The sequence below is a fragment of the Salvelinus alpinus genome, chromosome 8 (genome assembly GCF_045679555.1).
Source record: "Salvelinus alpinus chromosome 8, SLU_Salpinus.1, whole genome shotgun sequence".
Taxonomy (NCBI): Eukaryota; Metazoa; Chordata; class Actinopteri; order Salmoniformes; family Salmonidae; genus Salvelinus; species Salvelinus alpinus.
Window position 1 is genome coordinate 33,128,392 of NC_092093.1, and position 18,446 is coordinate 33,146,837.

An 18,446-nucleotide genomic window follows, 5' to 3' on the forward strand; every position below is an offset into this window, starting at 1 on the left:
TACTTGTTCTCCCCACTGTATATATAGCACAACATTTGTGAATGTTTGAGAAACAGACGTCTCACAAGTCCTCAACTGGCAGCTTCATTAAATAGTACCCACAAAACACCAGTCTCAACTTCAACAGTGAAGAGGCGACTCCGGGATGCTGGCCTTCTAGGCAGTTCCTCTGTCCAGTGCCTGTGTTCTTTTGACAAACTTAATCTTTTCTTTTTATTGGCCAGTCTGAGATATGGCCTTTTCTTTGCAACTCTGCCTAGAAGGCCAGCATCCTGGAGTCGCCTCTTCACTGTTGATGTTGAGACTGGTGTTTTGCGGGTACTATTTAATGAAGCTGCCAGTTGAGGACTTGTGAGGCATCTGTTTCTCAAACTAGACACTAATGTACTTGTCCTCTTGCTCAGTTGTGCACCGGGGCCTCCCACTCCTCTTTCTATTCTGGTTAGACAGTTTGCGCTGTTCTGTGAAGGGAGTAATACACAGCGTTGTACGAGATCTTCAGTATCTTGGCAATTTCTCGCATGGAATAGTCTATTCTTGTTCTGAGAAATGAAGGTTAACGAGTTTCTGGCCATTTTGAGCCTGTAATCGAAACCACAAATGCTGATGCTCCAGATACTCAACTAGTCTAAAGGCCAGTTTTATTGCTTCTTTAATCAGGAAACAGTTTTCAGCTGTGCTAACATAATTGCAAAAGGGTTTTCTAATGATCAATTAGCCTTTTAAAATGATAAACTTGGATTAGCTAACACAACATGCCATTGGAACACAGGAGTGATGGTTGCTGATAATGGGCCTCTGTAGATATTCCATTTTTTTTTAAATCAGCCATTTCCAGCTACAGTAGTCATTTACAACATTAACAATGTCTACACTATATTTCTGATCAATTTGATGTTATTTTAAATGGACAATTTTTTTTGCTTTTCTTTCAAAAACAAGGACAAACAAGTGACCTCAAACTTTTGAACGGTAGTATATATATATATATATATATATATATATATATATATATATACACACAGTGGGGAGAACAAGTATTTGATACACTGACAATTTTGCAGGTTTTCCTACTTACAAAGCATGTAGAGGTCTGTAATTTTTATCATAGGTACACTTCAACTGCGAGAGAAGGAATCTAAAACAAAAATCCAGAAAATCACATTGTATGATTTTTAATTAATTAATTTGCATTTTATTGCATGACATAAGTATTTGATACATCAGAAAAGCAGAACTGAATATTTGGTACAGAAACCTTAGTTTGCAATTACAGAGATCATACGTTTCCTGTAGTTCTTGACCAGGTTTGCACACACTGCAGCAGGGATTTTGGCCCACTCCTCCATACAGACCTTCTCCAGATCCTTCAGGTTTCGGGGCTGTCGCTGGGCAATACGGACTTTCGGCTCCCTCCAAAGATTTTCTATTGGGTTCAGGTCTGGAGACTGGCTAGGCCACTCCAGGACCTTGAGATGCTTCTTACGGAGCCACTCCTTAGTTGCCCTGGCTGTGTGTTCCGGGTCGTTGTCATGCTGGAAGACCCAGCCACGACCCATCTTCAATGCTCTTACTGAGGGAAGGAGGTTGTTGGTCAAGATCTCGCGATACATGGCCCCATCCATCCTCCCTTCAATACGGTGCAGTCGTCCTGTCCCCTTTGCAGAAAAGCATCCCCAAAGAATGATGTTTCCACCTCCATGCTTCACGGTTGGGATGGTGTTCTTGGGGTTGTACTCATCCTTCTATTCCTCCAAACACGGCGAGTGGAGTTTAGAGCAAAAAGCTATATTTTTGTCTCATCAGACCACATGACCTTCTCCCATTCCTCCTCTGGATCATCCAGATGGTCATTGGCAAACTTCAGACGGGCCTGGACATGCGCTGGCTTGAGCAGGGGGACCTTGCGTGCGCTGCAGGATTTTAATCCATGACGGCGTAGTGTGTTACTAATGGTTTTCTTTGAGACTGTGGTCCCAGCTCTCTTCAGGTCATTGACCAGGTCCTGCCGTGTAGTTCTGGGCTGATCCCTCACATTCCTCATGATCATTGATGCCCCACGAGGTGAGATCTTGCATGGAGCCCCAGACCGAGGGTGATTGACCGTCATCTTGAACTTCTTCCATTTTCTAATAATTGTGCCAACAGTTGTTGCCTTCTCACCAAGCTGCTTGGCTATTGTCCTGTAGCCCATCCCAGCCTTGTACAGGTCTACAATTTATCCCTGATGTCCTTACACAGCTCTCTGGTCTTGGCCATTGTGGAGAGGTTGGAGTCTGTTTGATTGAGTGTGTGGACAGGTGTCTTTTATACAGGTAACGAGTTCAAACAGGTGCAGTTAATACAGGTAATGAGTGGAGAACAGGAGGGCTTCTTAAAGAAAAACTAACAGGTCTGTGAGAGCCGGAATTCTTACTGGTTGGTAGGTGATCAAATACTTATGTCATGCAATAAAATGCAAATTAATTATTTAAAAATCATACAATGTGATTTTCTGGATTTTTGTTTTAGATTCCGTCTCTCACAGTTGAAGTGTACCTATGATAAAAATGACAGACCTCTACATGCTTTGTAAGTAGGAAAACCTGCAAAATCGGCAGTGTATCAAATACTTGTTCTCCCCACTGTATATATATATATATATATATATATATATATATATAAAAAAAAATCATTGGTTATGTTATAGCTAATTTGTAAATGATAAATAACTAGCTCAAACACTTAATCTGCAAAAATTACAAGTTAATTAGTGGGTGATGTTGAGACACAGACAGACAACCCCAGCTCAAAACAGACTCAGTTCACAGAGGCCCAGCTCAAACAGACTCAGTTCACACAGGCCCAGCTCATATGCGCCATCAGCAGCAGCAGATTTTAATTTAGAACGGAAAATTAATGTATTTCTGCAACAAATTTGAGTGCATCAAATAGTATCGTACCAAATCACATCGATTTGTTCTCTAACCAAACCGAATCGCACCAAATCATTTCAAACTAAAACGTATCATTCCTGTATCTATATACATATCGAACCCTCTTGAAAGGGAAAGATGCACATCCTTGATGTCGAGCAATCACAAATATATACATTTAAAAAATGTGCTTCAAACAATGTACAAGTCTCAGTCACAAATGACAGCTCCAATAAGCCCCCTATGATGAACGAGAGGCTTTGTATTTCATCGTTTGGGTCCTACATGCTCTGGGCATTACTGGATCAAAAGAACAAAATAAGTCAAAAGATTCATTCTTTTTACTGAATCAGTTGAAAAGATCAGAGACAGTAAAAAGAGCCGAACTTCCCATCACTCCTACCGACTGGCCTACCAACCCCTGTAGGGAGAGTGGTGTGATGACAAAAAAACACAGGAAAATGCCGCGATACATCTAGCAATTCAGATAGAAGGGGTAGTAGAAGAGGGACTTCAGAAAATAGCTACATCTCCTCTGGCTAGTCATAAACAATCTTCTTTGATTTCCTGCCCAACTACACAGGTACTGGAACTACCCCCAGACAACTCAAATGACTCAATATTATGGATCACAATTTAGCTAACAATAAAAAAAAACATTCCGACATGTATAACTGAACTACTTTATAGACGTGCATAAAACAAGTGTACTCAGACACTTTATTTGACAAAATTCTTCATTTCATATTCTAGAGAGCACAGTCCTCAGGTTTTGCCTACAATGTCTACAATGGAAGTAGAACAGTTACAGGAGACTCATTTCCAAACAACACTTTGGCACAAAACCATTCTCTCATCTCTGTCAATTCTAGGTTTAATTAGATGTAACTTGATAGAGGCTTGATGCTCATGTCGCGAGTGAGAAATCACTTACGAAATCAATTAGGGAAAAAACTGCATGCATTCCCTTTATTCTCTCCACAATATAAATAACCCATTTGATTTACTTTCCTCATTAACAAAGAGACATGCGAAGGGTAGTTATTAATTAGTCAAGCCATGAGGGAACGAAGACATCAGCAGGACTTGACTGACTTCATTGATCAGACCGAATAACAACAATTATATTAGGACAACATTCCCAGGCTCTATTATTCATTTCCCAACCCTGGAGACAGGAGACCTAGTCTAAACAACAAAAAACATGTCATAACACATCAACTCAGGTAGCAAGTACGATTACAATCACGGATGCACCATGAGGTTGGACTGAAAAGGACAAAACTGAAGAAATAATAAGGTACAATACGGTAGGCAAGTGTGTCAAATCTCTGGGATATTCGAAATCTAATTGCAAGGAAGGGTCTGTAAAAAGTGTTGCTTTCCCAGCAGCGTCTCATATGAAAAGACTCTTCAATAGACGTTTGAACAAGTGGCATCCCAAAGCCCAGAGTCTAGGCCTACTTTCTGAACTAGAGCGTTGTTGGCTTCCAGGCCGACTTCCTGCAAGGCAGAGCAGGGCGTATGCGTCTGGCCCATCTGGCTCCTGCATGCATCTGCAGCTGGCGGAGCAGCCGTAACCCAATAGAGAAGGAAAAACAGCACACTGTCATCAATGTCTCTGCCTCGTCTTCCCAGGTAAACAGCGCGTCGCAGAGCAGATGTCAGGCCATGTATTATGCATACCTCAGGTCCCATTAACCAAGCACTAACATATATTAATAATGCAAAGCTCCGCCATTACTTAATTAATAGGAGGCAGACTAAGTTTATCCTTGGCGTAGGTAGTATGTGTGTGTGTGTGTTCAACCAGTACCCCCCCCACCCCCTCAAGGCACCACCGGGTACATATTCCTGTTTTAGTAAGTGGCTCTCTCTCTCCCCTGGATATAAGAGTCTTGGCGTGGGGTGGTTGTCAGGGCCCTCGGGGGATGATTGACATGTGTGTGTGACCTCTCAGACAGCAGACAGTGGAGAGAAGGAGCACCGGCTAGGCTGTGTGGTGCTGAAAACCATTGGACGCCCCTTCGCTCGTCACTGTGTGCCGTTATGAGAGTGGGTGACAGGAATAAATGCTAGTGACAGTATATATTGTTTCCAGCTTACCTGGCTAAATTACGGGCGTTAATCAAATTTTGGCAGGTAAATCCTATTCCTGAAGCCTTGTAGTGACGGCAGGCAGGAGAGAAGCGGGAAAGCTGTAACTTGTATTAAAAGAGAATGCCGCAAAGTCATGAATGTTTCATAAGGTACTTGTTCTCCGGCCACCTTTGACCATGGTTGAGAGTCTTTTTTCTTCCTTGTGATGAAAACAGGTTGAAGAAAAGTACTATTGTCAAGCTTTGGGGCTCTTGTGCTGCAATCAATGGCACGTAAAAGGAGTTATAAAGGAAAAATAAAAATAGGCTTGGCAAGCGCCGTTGAAGACAACATAATTGCCTTTGTCTGTTCCAGTGTTATGGAAGCAAGTTAATGAGGCTTCCTTCTAAACAAAGTAGAATCTCAGATGAAATCTTGCAAATAAATGTATTTCTCTGAAAATGCAATACGGAAAGGGCAAGGACTGATAAATGCTCCAAAACCAAGACAAAGTAATCTGCCATTACAGATTCAGAGGACTTTCTCTCAGACAGGCATTTGCATATCTTATATCCCTGATAATGAAATAGAATTTACACAAGGGTGATTGAAATGCTCAGTTAAATATGAAAGTCTAATCACCAAAATTGTTAGAAACTATTTCAAGAGAGTAAACGATTAAGTAGGAAGAATCTGTATAAGGCCTTTAAATGAGGTGCCATACTCGACCCCGCCCTGTGCATACTGACTCAACTCCAGCTCACTTTAATAATGGAATTGATGGAAATTTATCAAAAATGTAATGTATCACTAGCCACTTTAAACAATGCCACCTAATATAATGTATATGTATATACTGTACTCTATATCATCTACTGCATCTTGCCATCTTTATGGAATACATGTATCACTAGCCACTTTAAACTATGCACTTTTATGTTTACATACCCTACATTACTCATCTCATATGTATATACTGTACTCGATACCATCTACTGCATCTTGCCTATGCCGTTCTGTACCATCACTCATTCATATATCTTTATGTACATATTCTTTATCCCTTTACACTTGTGTGTATAAGGTAGTAGTTGTGGAATTGTTAGGTTAGATTACTCGTTGGTTATTACTGCATTGTCGGAACTAGAAGCACAAGCATTTCGCTACACTCGCATTAACATCTGCTAACCATGTGTATGTGACAAATAAAATTTGATTTGAGCGCTGGCAAAAAGTTATATGCAACTCCTGTCCCTAATGGAAAGTTATGAGTGAGGCTGGAGAACATTCATGGGATATTAGAGAGATGTTTTAATTAGAATGGGAGCTCCGTGTGGGAATATTGCCTGTGTCTGAAATGACTGGTGTCATCGGTGGTGCAGAGGAGAGCTGTTCAACATGTAGAGAGAGAGAGGGGAGGGGATAGAAAGAGAGGGGAGAGGATGGAAAGAGACAGACCGAGAGAGAGGGGAGAGAGAGAGCTCTCCTCCACACCTCATTTAGCACCTCTGTAAGACAGCCCCAGACAGCCTGGGTATCAGGCCCATCTGCAAGCCTGTCAACACACCACTCCCAACTGTCACAGACCATCCAGCACAGCACACCCACATACAGCCTATCACATACCAGAGCTCACTTACAGCTGGACAGACATCATATTAGAGCCAAACAAATATCCTCATTGTTTAAATTTAATTAGGCCACATAAAGAGAGGGAGGGGAGAGGAAGTGTTAAGATAGAGGAAGTCTTTACACTAGAACCGCCATAGGCCAACAGCCACTGCTGCTGAAAAAAATCCTAGGGGAACCACTGATTTATCTGAATGATGAGGGTGAAAAGGATGACTGAATTTGGAAAAATAGTCTAATTATTTTATTATGAAAGGCTGGAAATGGTATGTAATCAGACACTGAGGACAACATACAACTTGTGTAGTTAACAATGGCAAGCCGAACCAAATGAATATTTTTATATTTTGTTTCATTAATATTTATTGATGCAATTTACCCTTTACAATTGTTCATATACTGGTGCTTTTGTTTAGGAATATGGCAAATCATTTCACCTGTGCACCCGTCTGATTGGTTATATTATTGTTATTATTTTATTTACTTTCTACTGTCAAAAGAAGCTGTAACTGGACTGTATTACTTTCTATAACTCTATTACTAATGAAATCTACAAATAAAGTTGATCAAATGTATTACATTGTAACGCAGGGATCATCAACTAGATTCAGCCGCGGGCCGAATTTTGGATGGTCTGGAGGCCGGAACATAAATCATTTGGAGACTGCAATTTGACCACAATAATCCCAAACAGACTGAAATATAACCATTTCAAACCCTGCTTACATTTGTATACAATCACGTGTCTCTCTATTATTGGAATACTTGGGAACAGATTTCCAAAATCAAAGTCACTTGGACCTGATTTCCTGGTGTTTTTACAGTGTTTTATGTCCAACAGAAAACTTCTTAATGTACACACTAGTTATGGATCACAGTTAATGCAAGTAAAATATTAAAGCCAATGATAAATTATTTCCCCCAAAATGTTAACAATGTTCAAGCTTTGTGAATTAAACAGAAGTTTAGTTAAATACCACCCAGAATAAGCCACCTCAACCCACTGCATACAGACCAGGGTTGGTGAACCAAAGCATTACTCATCCTTCATCTGCAAATGGAAGTGAGGTCCTTCGAACATGGAGTATTAATTTAACTCCACAAAATGAAACTCAATGATAGTAATGGCTATAACAAATGGCTTGTAATACATTGTAAGAGGAACTAGCTGTGCTGAGTGGTTTGCTGGAGGAGGAGGAGAGAGGTGGGAAAAAATACATGTCATTGCTCACTTCCATTTGGCAAGTACTGCATCTTAATAAAACAAATATTGGGGCATTCTGTGGTACAAGACATGCAGTGTAATACCAACCACACAGGAGGGGGTTGTTTAGTGTGTGTGTGTGTGTGTGTGTGTGTGTGTGTGTGTGTGTGTGTATAAACAAGAAAACTGCAATCGTTCCATTCCCCCAGGAGTCATGCAGCAGCATACAGTATTCTCTAGTATGTCTCACATGTGAAAGAAAGAAAGGAAGCAGCAACACTTTGAGGAACACACTACCTCACTGCCTTTAACTCAACTACCTCCCTTTAACACACACAAGTGCTTAATGAATCGCTCTTAATGTCCAGCAAATACCCAGCAGCCATAGGATTCACAGACATAGGGGGCCCAAACATCTATAGCTTATTGCAGTCTTCTGTGCACCAAATCTCAGAGACGACAGAACAATGTGCGTCTATCTGGATCTATCAGTCATGAGATGCTTCCCTCAAAGCATATCAAAGCCTATACCAACTATTAAGAGCTTTCTCCAGTTACTACAGAGTTTACTAAAAGAGTTTCTTAAAAAGCTGCGTGTGTAAACAAAGGGTTTATTACTCAAATATATTTTATGAAATCCTCTGTGCCAGGCAGAAAAAGTTCCATTAACGATACATCTTCAATAGACGTCTACAGCAGCAGCGATACCGTCCACTAACAAAACAAGATTACAATTTGAGTAGACAATACAATGCACCTTTTGTCTGAGCCTCCCAGCCCGACTGAGGTAGAACAGGCTCGGTGGTGCTCCAGGTACCCTCTCCTCTCCCCGGCCTGGCCCGGCACCACAGGATTATTGACTAATACACTGAACAAAAATATAAACGCAAAGTGTTGGTTCCAAACAAAAAGCTAATTTCTTTCCAAATTTTGTACACAAATTTGTTTACATCCCTGTGAGTTAGCATTTCTCCTTTGCCAAGATAATCCATCCACCTGACAGGTGTGGCATATCAAGAAGCAGATTGAACAGCATGATCGTTACACAGGTGCACCTTGTGCTGGGAGCAATAAAAGGCCACTCTAAAATGTGAAATTTTGTCACACAACACAATGCTACAGATGTCAAGTTGAGGGAGCACGCAACTGGCATGCTGACTGCAGAAATGTCCACTGGAGCTGTTGCCAGACAATTGAATATTCATTTCTTATTATACCCTGATGAAGACGAAACGTTGGTTATTAAATTATTGCATCTGAGCTCCTAGAGTGTGCGGCTCTCCTTTAATTTTTCAAGTGTTCTACTCCGCTAGCCAGCGCCTCACCTAAACAGGTGTGCGTTTCTTTCGCCTCCACTTTAATTTCTTTACCATAAATCACCTCCAATGTCGTTTTTGAGAATTTGGCAGTACGTCCAACCGTCCTCACAACCACAGACCACATGTATGGCGTCGTGTTTGCTGACGTCAACATTGTGAACAGAGTGTCCCATGGTGGTGGTGGGATTACTCTATGGCCAGGCATAAGATACAGACAACAAACACAATTGCATTTTATTGATGGCAATTTGAATGCACAGAGATACCGTGACGAGATCCTGAGGCCCATTGTGGTGTCATTCATCCGCCGCATCACCTAATGTTTCAGCATGATAATGCACGGCACCATGTTGCAGGGATCTGTACACAATTCCTGGAAACTGAAAATGTCCCAGTTATTCCATGGCCTGTATACTCACCAGACACGTAACCCATTGAGCACGTTTGGGATGCTCTGAATCGACATGTATAACAGTGTGTTCCAGTTCCTGCCAATATCCAGCAACATCACACAGGCATTGAAGAGGAGTGGGACAACATTCCACAGGCCACAATCAACAACCTGATCAACTCTATGTGTCACGCAACGTGAGGCAGATGGTGGTAAAACCAGATACTGACTGGTTTTCTGATTCACACCCCTACTTTATTTTTATTACATTTTTTGGGTGACCAACAGATGCATATCTGTACTCCGTCATGTGAAATCCATAGATTAGGGCCTTATTTATTTATTTCAATTGACTGATTTCCTTATATGAACTGTAATTCAGTAAAATCTTTGAAATTGTTGTGATTATATTTTGGTCAATTTGGTCCTAATCTGTGGGGCAAGGCTGATGGCAGCGGGAGGCGGGCATGAATCAGCTGTCCGCGGGACTGAACGGGGATGGGGACAGATACTCACCAAACAGATTGCTGGAGTGGCCTTGCTTGGAGACAGGCCTCAGCTCATTGGATCCCCAGGCGTATCGCTTGTAACTGTCCCAGGCAAACTTCATCATCTGTGGGCAAAGGGAGAGGAAGGGGAGGGGGGACAAGGGGGGAAATAGGTTTAGTCTTAGCAGATCTATGAAGGGTGATTCACGTCCTTTGGGTGGTTTGGTCATTATGGGCAGGTTTCCAGTAAAGTATTTGTTTTGTTAAATAAGGGTGTATTTGTGACATGGAACAGACTTCAGGCTATTTTATGTTGGACACCATGTTGTTGTCACCTCAGATATTAACTGTGCAGGGAAGTCTGTCAATCATTTAATAGACCTTGACATTACACAAGAAAAAGTCTCAGTTTGACGTATTCCGTGACCCTGGTTTGTGATACGTAACCACTGAGAGACATCCATACTCTACCTTACATGCTGAATTTCTAAGCTACATGCGTCACAAGGTTGTTCTTCAATCGGTGTCTTCTGACAGTATCTATTTTTGGTCCCAAAGACTATAATTTACACCTAATCCTCCTTAAATGTCCCCGTTTGTTCCCTCTCCCTGGTGAAGCGATCCAGATGGCGGCAGATAAAAACTGTTCAAAACAAGGACAGCTTTTCAAAGTTTACAAATTTTAATGAAAAGGTATATTACTCACTTAAAACTGCAATCTATAAAGTTGACTTTGTTTTTTTTTTTTTTTTTTTTTTTAATTTTTATCCCCTTTTCTCCCCAATTTTTGTGGTATCCAATCGCTAGTAATTACTATCTTGTCTCATCGCTACAACTCCCGTACGGGCTCGGGAGAGACGAAGGTCGAAAGTCATGCGTCCTCCGAAGCACAACCCAACCTAGCCGCACTGCTTCTTAACACAGCGCGCCTCCAACCCGGAAGCCAGCCGCACCAATGTGTCGGAGGAAACACCGTGCACCCGCCCCCTCGGTTAGCGCGCACTGCGCCCGGCCCGCCACAGGAGTCGCTGGAGCGCGATGAGACAAGGATATCCCTACCGGCCAAACCCTCCCTAACCCGGACGACGCTAAGCCAATTGTGCGTCGCCCCACGGACCTCCCGGTCGCGGCCGGCTGCGACAGAGCCTGGGCGCGAACCCAGACTCTGGTGGCGCAGCATAGCACTGCGATGCAGTGCTCTAGACCACTGCGCCACCCGGGAGGCTAAAGTTGACTTTGTTGAGTGCCAGTGAGATTATATTACCCATTTAATATTGCAACACCACTGCTTTCGGCTATAATACAGTCCAACTAAGTTTGCATATGGGAAAATAACAGGCCAGAAATGATAAATTGGAAGGTAATGGGTTGTCTGGCTGCACTAACAATGCACCCCAACACAGTGCTAGTGTCGAATTCTCTCTCTGCACCGTCACATCTCAGTTCTCTTCTGCAGGGTAGCGATTACCAGTGTGTCCTCCAGTGTTTGTTGTTGGGAGGATTAGGCTGTAAAGGAGAAGAGAGAGAAATATGCTGCCATTCTCTAAAGTTGATACAGAGGCAGATTGAAGCTGAAATCCGCCTCGAGCAAAAGATGAGAAGACCAGACAGAGATTAAAATAATGTTTTCCCCAAGACTCTCAGCTTGTCAGATCCACACAGGGAAAGAGGGTCCAAAATCCAATGCTGGCTATTGAAAATCACTAGCAAAACAATCTAAGTGGATAAGGGTAGTCAATGGACAGAAACAATAATGGTCCCTCTTAAGCAGAGATTAGGTCTACTCATTTGTTTACAGATCAGTATTTTCTGGAGCGTTTTCTGAGATCGACAAGTCTTTCTCTGATTCTTAATCAAGCGGAGAAAAACACAACGTCAAGGTGTTTATTAATGATGTGTGCCCTTCCTGCAATGTGAAAACCAGAGCAACCCCTGTGTTCTCTCTTGGTTACCGCCACCATTTCAAATGATGAGATTATGTTGCTAATGCACAAATGATTGGAGCACAAATGTGGAAAGATTGGAATTAAATTGAGTGTTAAAAAGTCTGCTGCCTGTGACAGAGCAGAGATGGATTAGAAGGATTAGGCGGCACGCCTACAGCGACAGAATGGGGGGGTGGCATTTTCCGAGCTAAACTGACCTAGACGCACCTCCAACATATAAAACTACCGGTACACAACATTCTGCACAAAATGAATGACAATTTCTCTCACCCAGTGGAATATAAAATATTTCAGTGAGCGCTGATGCAAAATATTTTGCTTGTGCATGCCGAGTGCCCCTCACCAAGGTGCTGTTGGAAAGACGCACCGCTGTGGTGCTCCACCAAAATTCTGTTAAAATAAATATAAAATACATAAATCATGTAGCCTATGGTAGAAAGAGTATATGGCCATTTATGTAGCCTACAGGCTGGAGTAGAGATCACATTTATGACAAAGTAATGAAAATATACTTTTTAAATCATGCACGTTTCTCAGATCAAATAGCCTGACCTCAGTGGTTTCAAGTTTGAATGTGTACATTTTTGAAAAGATGATCATAGCGAAAAATTCTATAGATTCTATACTTCTGCATTTCCCGCTGTGTAAACACATTGATTCTCATTGCAAATAAGCTCGGGATAACTCCTGATAAAAGTTAGGTAGCTGATATTCAGAGCTTAAATAGACAAAATGATTAGTCACAGGAATGGGGCCTAATAAAGCCAATGCAACTGCCTGTTTTACAAACGGTAGGCTTACCACATGGATGGGCATTCAGAAAATGCCATTGTGGGCCGACACTGTAGGCTACACCCCAGTAAGCACAGACCAACGACGTTCTTTTGGCCGGTACGGACCAGCCTTGATTTTAACATCCACAGACCGGACGTCTATGTTAAGTTCAGATTTGGTCTGGTCCGGCCCCCGATTTCCAGGTCCACAGACATTCGGTTCGGACCGGCCTATATTTGGCCCAAACATAGACGTCTATATTTGGTTCAGATTTGATTCGGGCCGGCCTTGAAGTGGCCCAAACATTTTTCCGGACCAAATCTTAACCAATTATAGACATCGGTTTCAAATGTTTGGACAGCACAATACAGTAAAGTATAGTTCAGTACACCAGTACAGCACAGTAGAGTATAGTGCAATACAATGTAATGTACCCTACATAACTCTAATGTAATCTATTCAATACGTCTTTTCAACTTTAATTCAGAACCGAAAATAAACCAGATTTCAACATCCGGAAAATAAGTATTTATAAACGTACAGAAAATACAGATTTTCACCTTTCATTCAGAACCGAAAATTAACCCAAGTTAAACTTCTGGAAAAATACATATTTTAGACATCTTTTCAACGTCATTTTTCTTACTGGGAGTATTCTAGTTTCATGGGGGTATAGGAGGGTGGCAATTGTTTTTTGTCTTGTCTAGGGCAGCAGAACAGCCAGGACCAGGCCTGCCCTTCACAGTCACAATTGTTTAGCCTAAGTGTGAGAGGGTGTTTGGATCAGTCCATCATGGAAAGCCCACTATGAAGGCTTAAAAAGGGAATTTCACCCTGGCTCTGTCACGGCAGATAGTCATTACTATATTAATAACATTACGTTTTTATCATCAACATCACAATTATCCAAACCACAAGCTAGAACTAGCATTTTCATTTGGTAGAGTCGGGAAGTTTCGACTCCCTGTGTATTGGTCTGCTCATAATGAACCACAAAGTCCGACATTCATAGCGAATGCTGATACCGCCCGCTAGGTAGAGGGGGAGTTCCCACAAACATTGTTTTTTTTACTTTGAACGACCAAAAGTACTCTAGGCAAGATTATTTTGAAAAAGGTTGTTTTTCACCGTTTGTCATCATACCCGTGTGGTGTTCTGTACCTGGCTGTGCTAATTACAAACAAGCGTGAAAATGTGTCATCTTTCACCATTCTAGCTACCAGAGATTCGTTCTATCTTTGACTGACCTTAGCTAACGTAAGTTAGCTAATAGTACCAAATAAAAAGCATCTCAATTTGGTAGCCCTCCATTTCACCCTTGTCTGGAAAACACTCATTAAAAATTGAATTGTCGATATAGATAACTTACTCTGTGTGTTGGTAGCATGAATGTGTATACATAGCCTATGGTTGTTTAGTTGGTTTTCAGCCAGTCTCAGCTGGCTAGCAATCTTACTGCCAATTTAGTGATGCTAGTTAACCAACAGCAAGCTGACAATATTGAAATGTCCATGTTAGGTATGCTTAGCTAGCCAGTCTAATAGAGATCAATACAATTAGTGGGCTGGTTAAATTGTGTATTTTGTTGTAGGTGGTACACAAACTGATTCCACCAACATGCGCATCCAATCCCTAGCTAGTGAAGATAAATTGGCCAAAATATTTACAAGCTGACGGCAAAGATAGCTCAATTTGTATGAATTGGGCAGTGTTTGTGTTCTCTGGTTACAGGTCATTAGAGGTAGCTTGATGACCACAGTGTACCTTCCAGACCATGTAATCAATTTAGTCTACCCCTTTCTCTTTTAGTAAAACTCAGGTTATCTGGAGTCATTCCAGTGTCCTGCTGAAAAATACCCCAAAGCGGGGGCATTTTGAATATACAAGCATGAGGGAGCGGACACACCTTGCGGTTATGGAGAACAACAAGGGACACTGAAAGGTATAAAAGCAAGACTACAACAGTAATGACACAAAAACAGTAATGACACAAGCACCTCATTATTCTCTCTGCAGATTCTCAAAACGCAATACAAAATTCCCCGGCAAAAGGCTACTATTGACAAGACTAATCTGTCAAAGTCAATGAGCTGGGGGAGGTTTACAGACAGTACTTTGAGATGAGGAAGGTTTTTGTTGTTGTGCAGGGTTGTGCTTAGACAGTAAATGTATTGTATGAGAGCAATTGATGTGCCAATTCCCCTCAATGTTTTTTACACAACAATACACAACAATTCATACTGTGTAAGAACTGCCTTCCTAAGACTTTTCACACCTTCTTTAACCACCTAATTGGTCTTTTGACAAATCAGATCAGTTCTGAAAAAGATCTGATGAAGACTAATTAGTGGAGAGAAAAAACAGAATTGGCCTGCCTGTGTAAACACAGCTAATAATTAGAAATCAGGTGTGCTAGATTAGGGTCGGATTGAAAACCTACAGGATGGTAGCTCTCCAGGAACATGGTTGGAAAGCGCTGATGTAGAACCACCATAAAATAAATATGGATATGTTCTATCAATCTTCTAAATTTGTCTGCCCTTATGGATTCACATAATATATTTATATAAGCTGTACAGGGCTCTTTATTATCAAACAGATGCTAGACATTCAGATATACGAGGAATGTTAGTTTGATCAAAATGTTTCAGAACCTAAAATACAGGCGAGTGTACACTATTTAATGCTAACTCAAGAGAACAGTGTGTTCAAAAACAATGTTATATGGTAAAAGTAACATGTGATTTTTTTTGTATGAACTGCGTGTCCAAGTGTTTCTCAGGTGTAGACACACACAAGTGCAGAGTACTGTAGTTACAGATTCTTACATCAGATAATGTCAATTTCTGCCGACACCTTGTCTATTTCAAGTCTTCTCTCATTGATGGAGACAGGTGGGTGTCCACCCCAAAGTGCTGCATGTCATGAGGACAGAGACCTGTCTCGATCAATGAGGGAAGACTTGAAATAGACAAGGTGTCGGCAGAAATTGACATTATTTGAAATTAAACACGATTGGCTGTGCACATATTGTTGGATTACTTTACGAAGCAAAAAAAGTATTTATTTTCTAGGTGTACCTGTGGATGCAATTCAAGGCCTACCTTCAAACTCAGCGCCTCTTTGCTTGACATCATAGGAAAATCAAAAGAAATCAGCCAAGGCCTCAGAAAAAAATATTGTAGACCTCCGCAAGTCTGGTTCATCCTTGGGAGCAATTTCCAAATGCCTGAAGGTACCACGTTCATCTGTACAAACAATAGTACGCAAGTGTAAACACCATGGGACCACGCAGCCGTCATACCGCTCAGGAAGGAGACGCGTTCTGTCTCCTAGAGATGAACGTACTTTGGTGCGAAAAGTGCAAATCAATCCCAGAACAACAGCAAAGGACCTTGTGAAGATGCTGGAGGAAAAAGGTACAAAAGTATCCATATCCACACTAAAACGAGTCCTATATCGTCATAACCTGAAAGGCCGCTCAGCAAGGAAGAAGCCACTGCTCTAAAACCCGCATAAAAATGCCAGACTACGGTTTGCAACTGCACATGGGCACGAAGACTGTACTTTTTGGAGAAATGTCCTCTGGTCTGATGAAACAAAAATAGAACTGTTTGGCCATAATGACCATCGTTATGTTTGGAGGAAAAAGGGGGAAGCTTGCAAGCCGAAGAACACCATCCCAACTGTGAAGCACGGGGGTGGCAGCATCATGTTGTGGGGGTGCTTTGCTGCAGGAGGGACTGGTGCATTTCACAAAATAGATGGCATCATGAGGTAGGAAAATTATGTGGATATATTGAAGGAACATCTCAAGACATCAGTCAGGAAGTTAAAGCTTGGTCGCAAATGGGTCTTCCAACTGGACAATGACCCCAAGCATTCTTCCAAAGTTGTGGCAAAATTGATTAAGGACAACAAAGTCAAGGTATGGGAGTGGCCTTCACAAAGCCCTGACCTCAATTCTATAGAAGATTTGTGGGAAGAACTGAAAAAGCGTGTGAGAGCAAGGAGGCCCACAAACCTGACTACGTTACACCAGCTCTGTCAGGAGGAATGGGACAAAATTCACCAAACTTATTGTGGGAAGCTTGTGGCAGGCTACCCGAAATATTTGACCCAAATTAAACAATTTAAAGGCAATGCTAGCAAATACTAATTGAGTGTATGTAAACTTCTGACCCACTGGGAATGTGATGAAAGAAATAAAAGCTGAAATAAATAATTCTATCAACTATTATTCTGACATTTCATTCTTAAAATAAAGTGGTGATCCTAACTGACCTAAGACAGGGAATTTCTACAAGGATTAAATGTCAGGAATTGTGAAAAACTGATTTTAAAATGTATACTTCTGACTTTAACTGTACATGTGCGCAGGCACAGAGATTACATTTACAACAATATCTAGTCTAAAATAAATAAATATGGCATAACCCTCAACTCGACCAGACAGTACAAATGAGCCTAGGCAGGTAAGCAGACAGTATCTACTTACAGCCATGTGTATCAGGCATGCTTAGGAAAATATTTTTACAGTTGATTTTGATTTATAACAGTAAATTATTGTATTATTATTTCTCCTCAATGTTTGGTAGGTAACTTATCTAGCAAGCTTGCTGGATATGCAATACTTGTTATTTACATCTGTTTGGAATCCTATCTTGCATCATGCCTATAATTTTGTGAGATTTAAATGCATCCAAGGTCATAATCATAACCAATGTCAACCCTCATCAATTATGTTACCTAGCTAGCTAGTAAAATTATTTACAGTTGCTGATGTTACACGTTAGCAGGCGCATAACAAGTTAGCCAGCTAGCCAACTCCAGTCATGTGCTAACTTTTGCTTGTAAACCTAGCTTTAGGTGGTTGGTTGTAATGTTGAAGCTTGCTGTTTAGTAGCTAGCTATATCTATGACTAAAAAGAGAAGAGCTTTTACAACCAAGAAAGAAAAGATCTCAGATTGTAAAACCTATTCTATTTTTTGTCATAGATATGGCTACCGATAGTTGTTTAGCTGGCTAACTTAGCAGACAGAAAAATTATTTGATTTCCCACCCACTGTAACACAGTAGTATGTTAGCCAGCAAATACACAATATGAGTTTTTGTAGATAAACTAAAGTTAGCTAGTTAAGTGGTTTGCAGGACAAATAACTTACTTACATTTACATTTAAGTCATTTAGCAGACGCTCTTATCCAGAGCGACTTACAAATTGGTGCATTCACCTTATGATATCCAGTGGAACAACCACTTTACAATAGTGCATCTAACTCTTTTAAGGGGGGGGGGTTAGAAGGATTACTTTATCCTATCCTAGGTATTCCTTAAAGAGGTGGGGTTTCAGGTGTCTCCGGAAGGTGGTGATTGACTCCGCTGACCTGGCGTCGTGAGGGAGTTTGTTCCACCATTGGGGTGCCAGAGCAGCGAACAGTTTTGACTGGGCTGAGCGGGAACTGTACTTCCTCAGAGTACTACTTAGCTAGGCACCGTATTTGTCATCTGCCCGCTTGGTGCTGGCATCGTCATTGGGTGTATCATTCAATGCGCGAAGCCCTGACCTGCCTTCCTCCTGGGCAATTATGTGTGAAACATATCTCACTGTCCTAGCAATGACATGATGAAAACAAGCCCAGATTCCCCCAGGGTGAAATTCCCCTTTAACATTGTGGGAGAAACTTCCAGAGGGGCTCAT

The 18,446-nt window shown here is 41.4% G+C and overlaps 1 protein-coding gene across 1 annotated transcript in view; it reads right to left on the reverse strand.

Moving 5' to 3' along the window:
- Nucleotides 1-18,446, reverse strand: part of LOC139582986 (mannosyl-oligosaccharide 1,2-alpha-mannosidase IA-like) — a 172,255-nt gene that overhangs the window by 119,290 nt on the left and 34,519 nt on the right. The window contains exon 2 of the mRNA XM_071413551.1: nt 10,054-10,150. Within this exon, the coding sequence (XP_071269652.1) occupies nt 10,054-10,150 (97 nt within the window). The remainder of the gene's footprint in view (nt 1-10,053; nt 10,151-18,446) is intronic.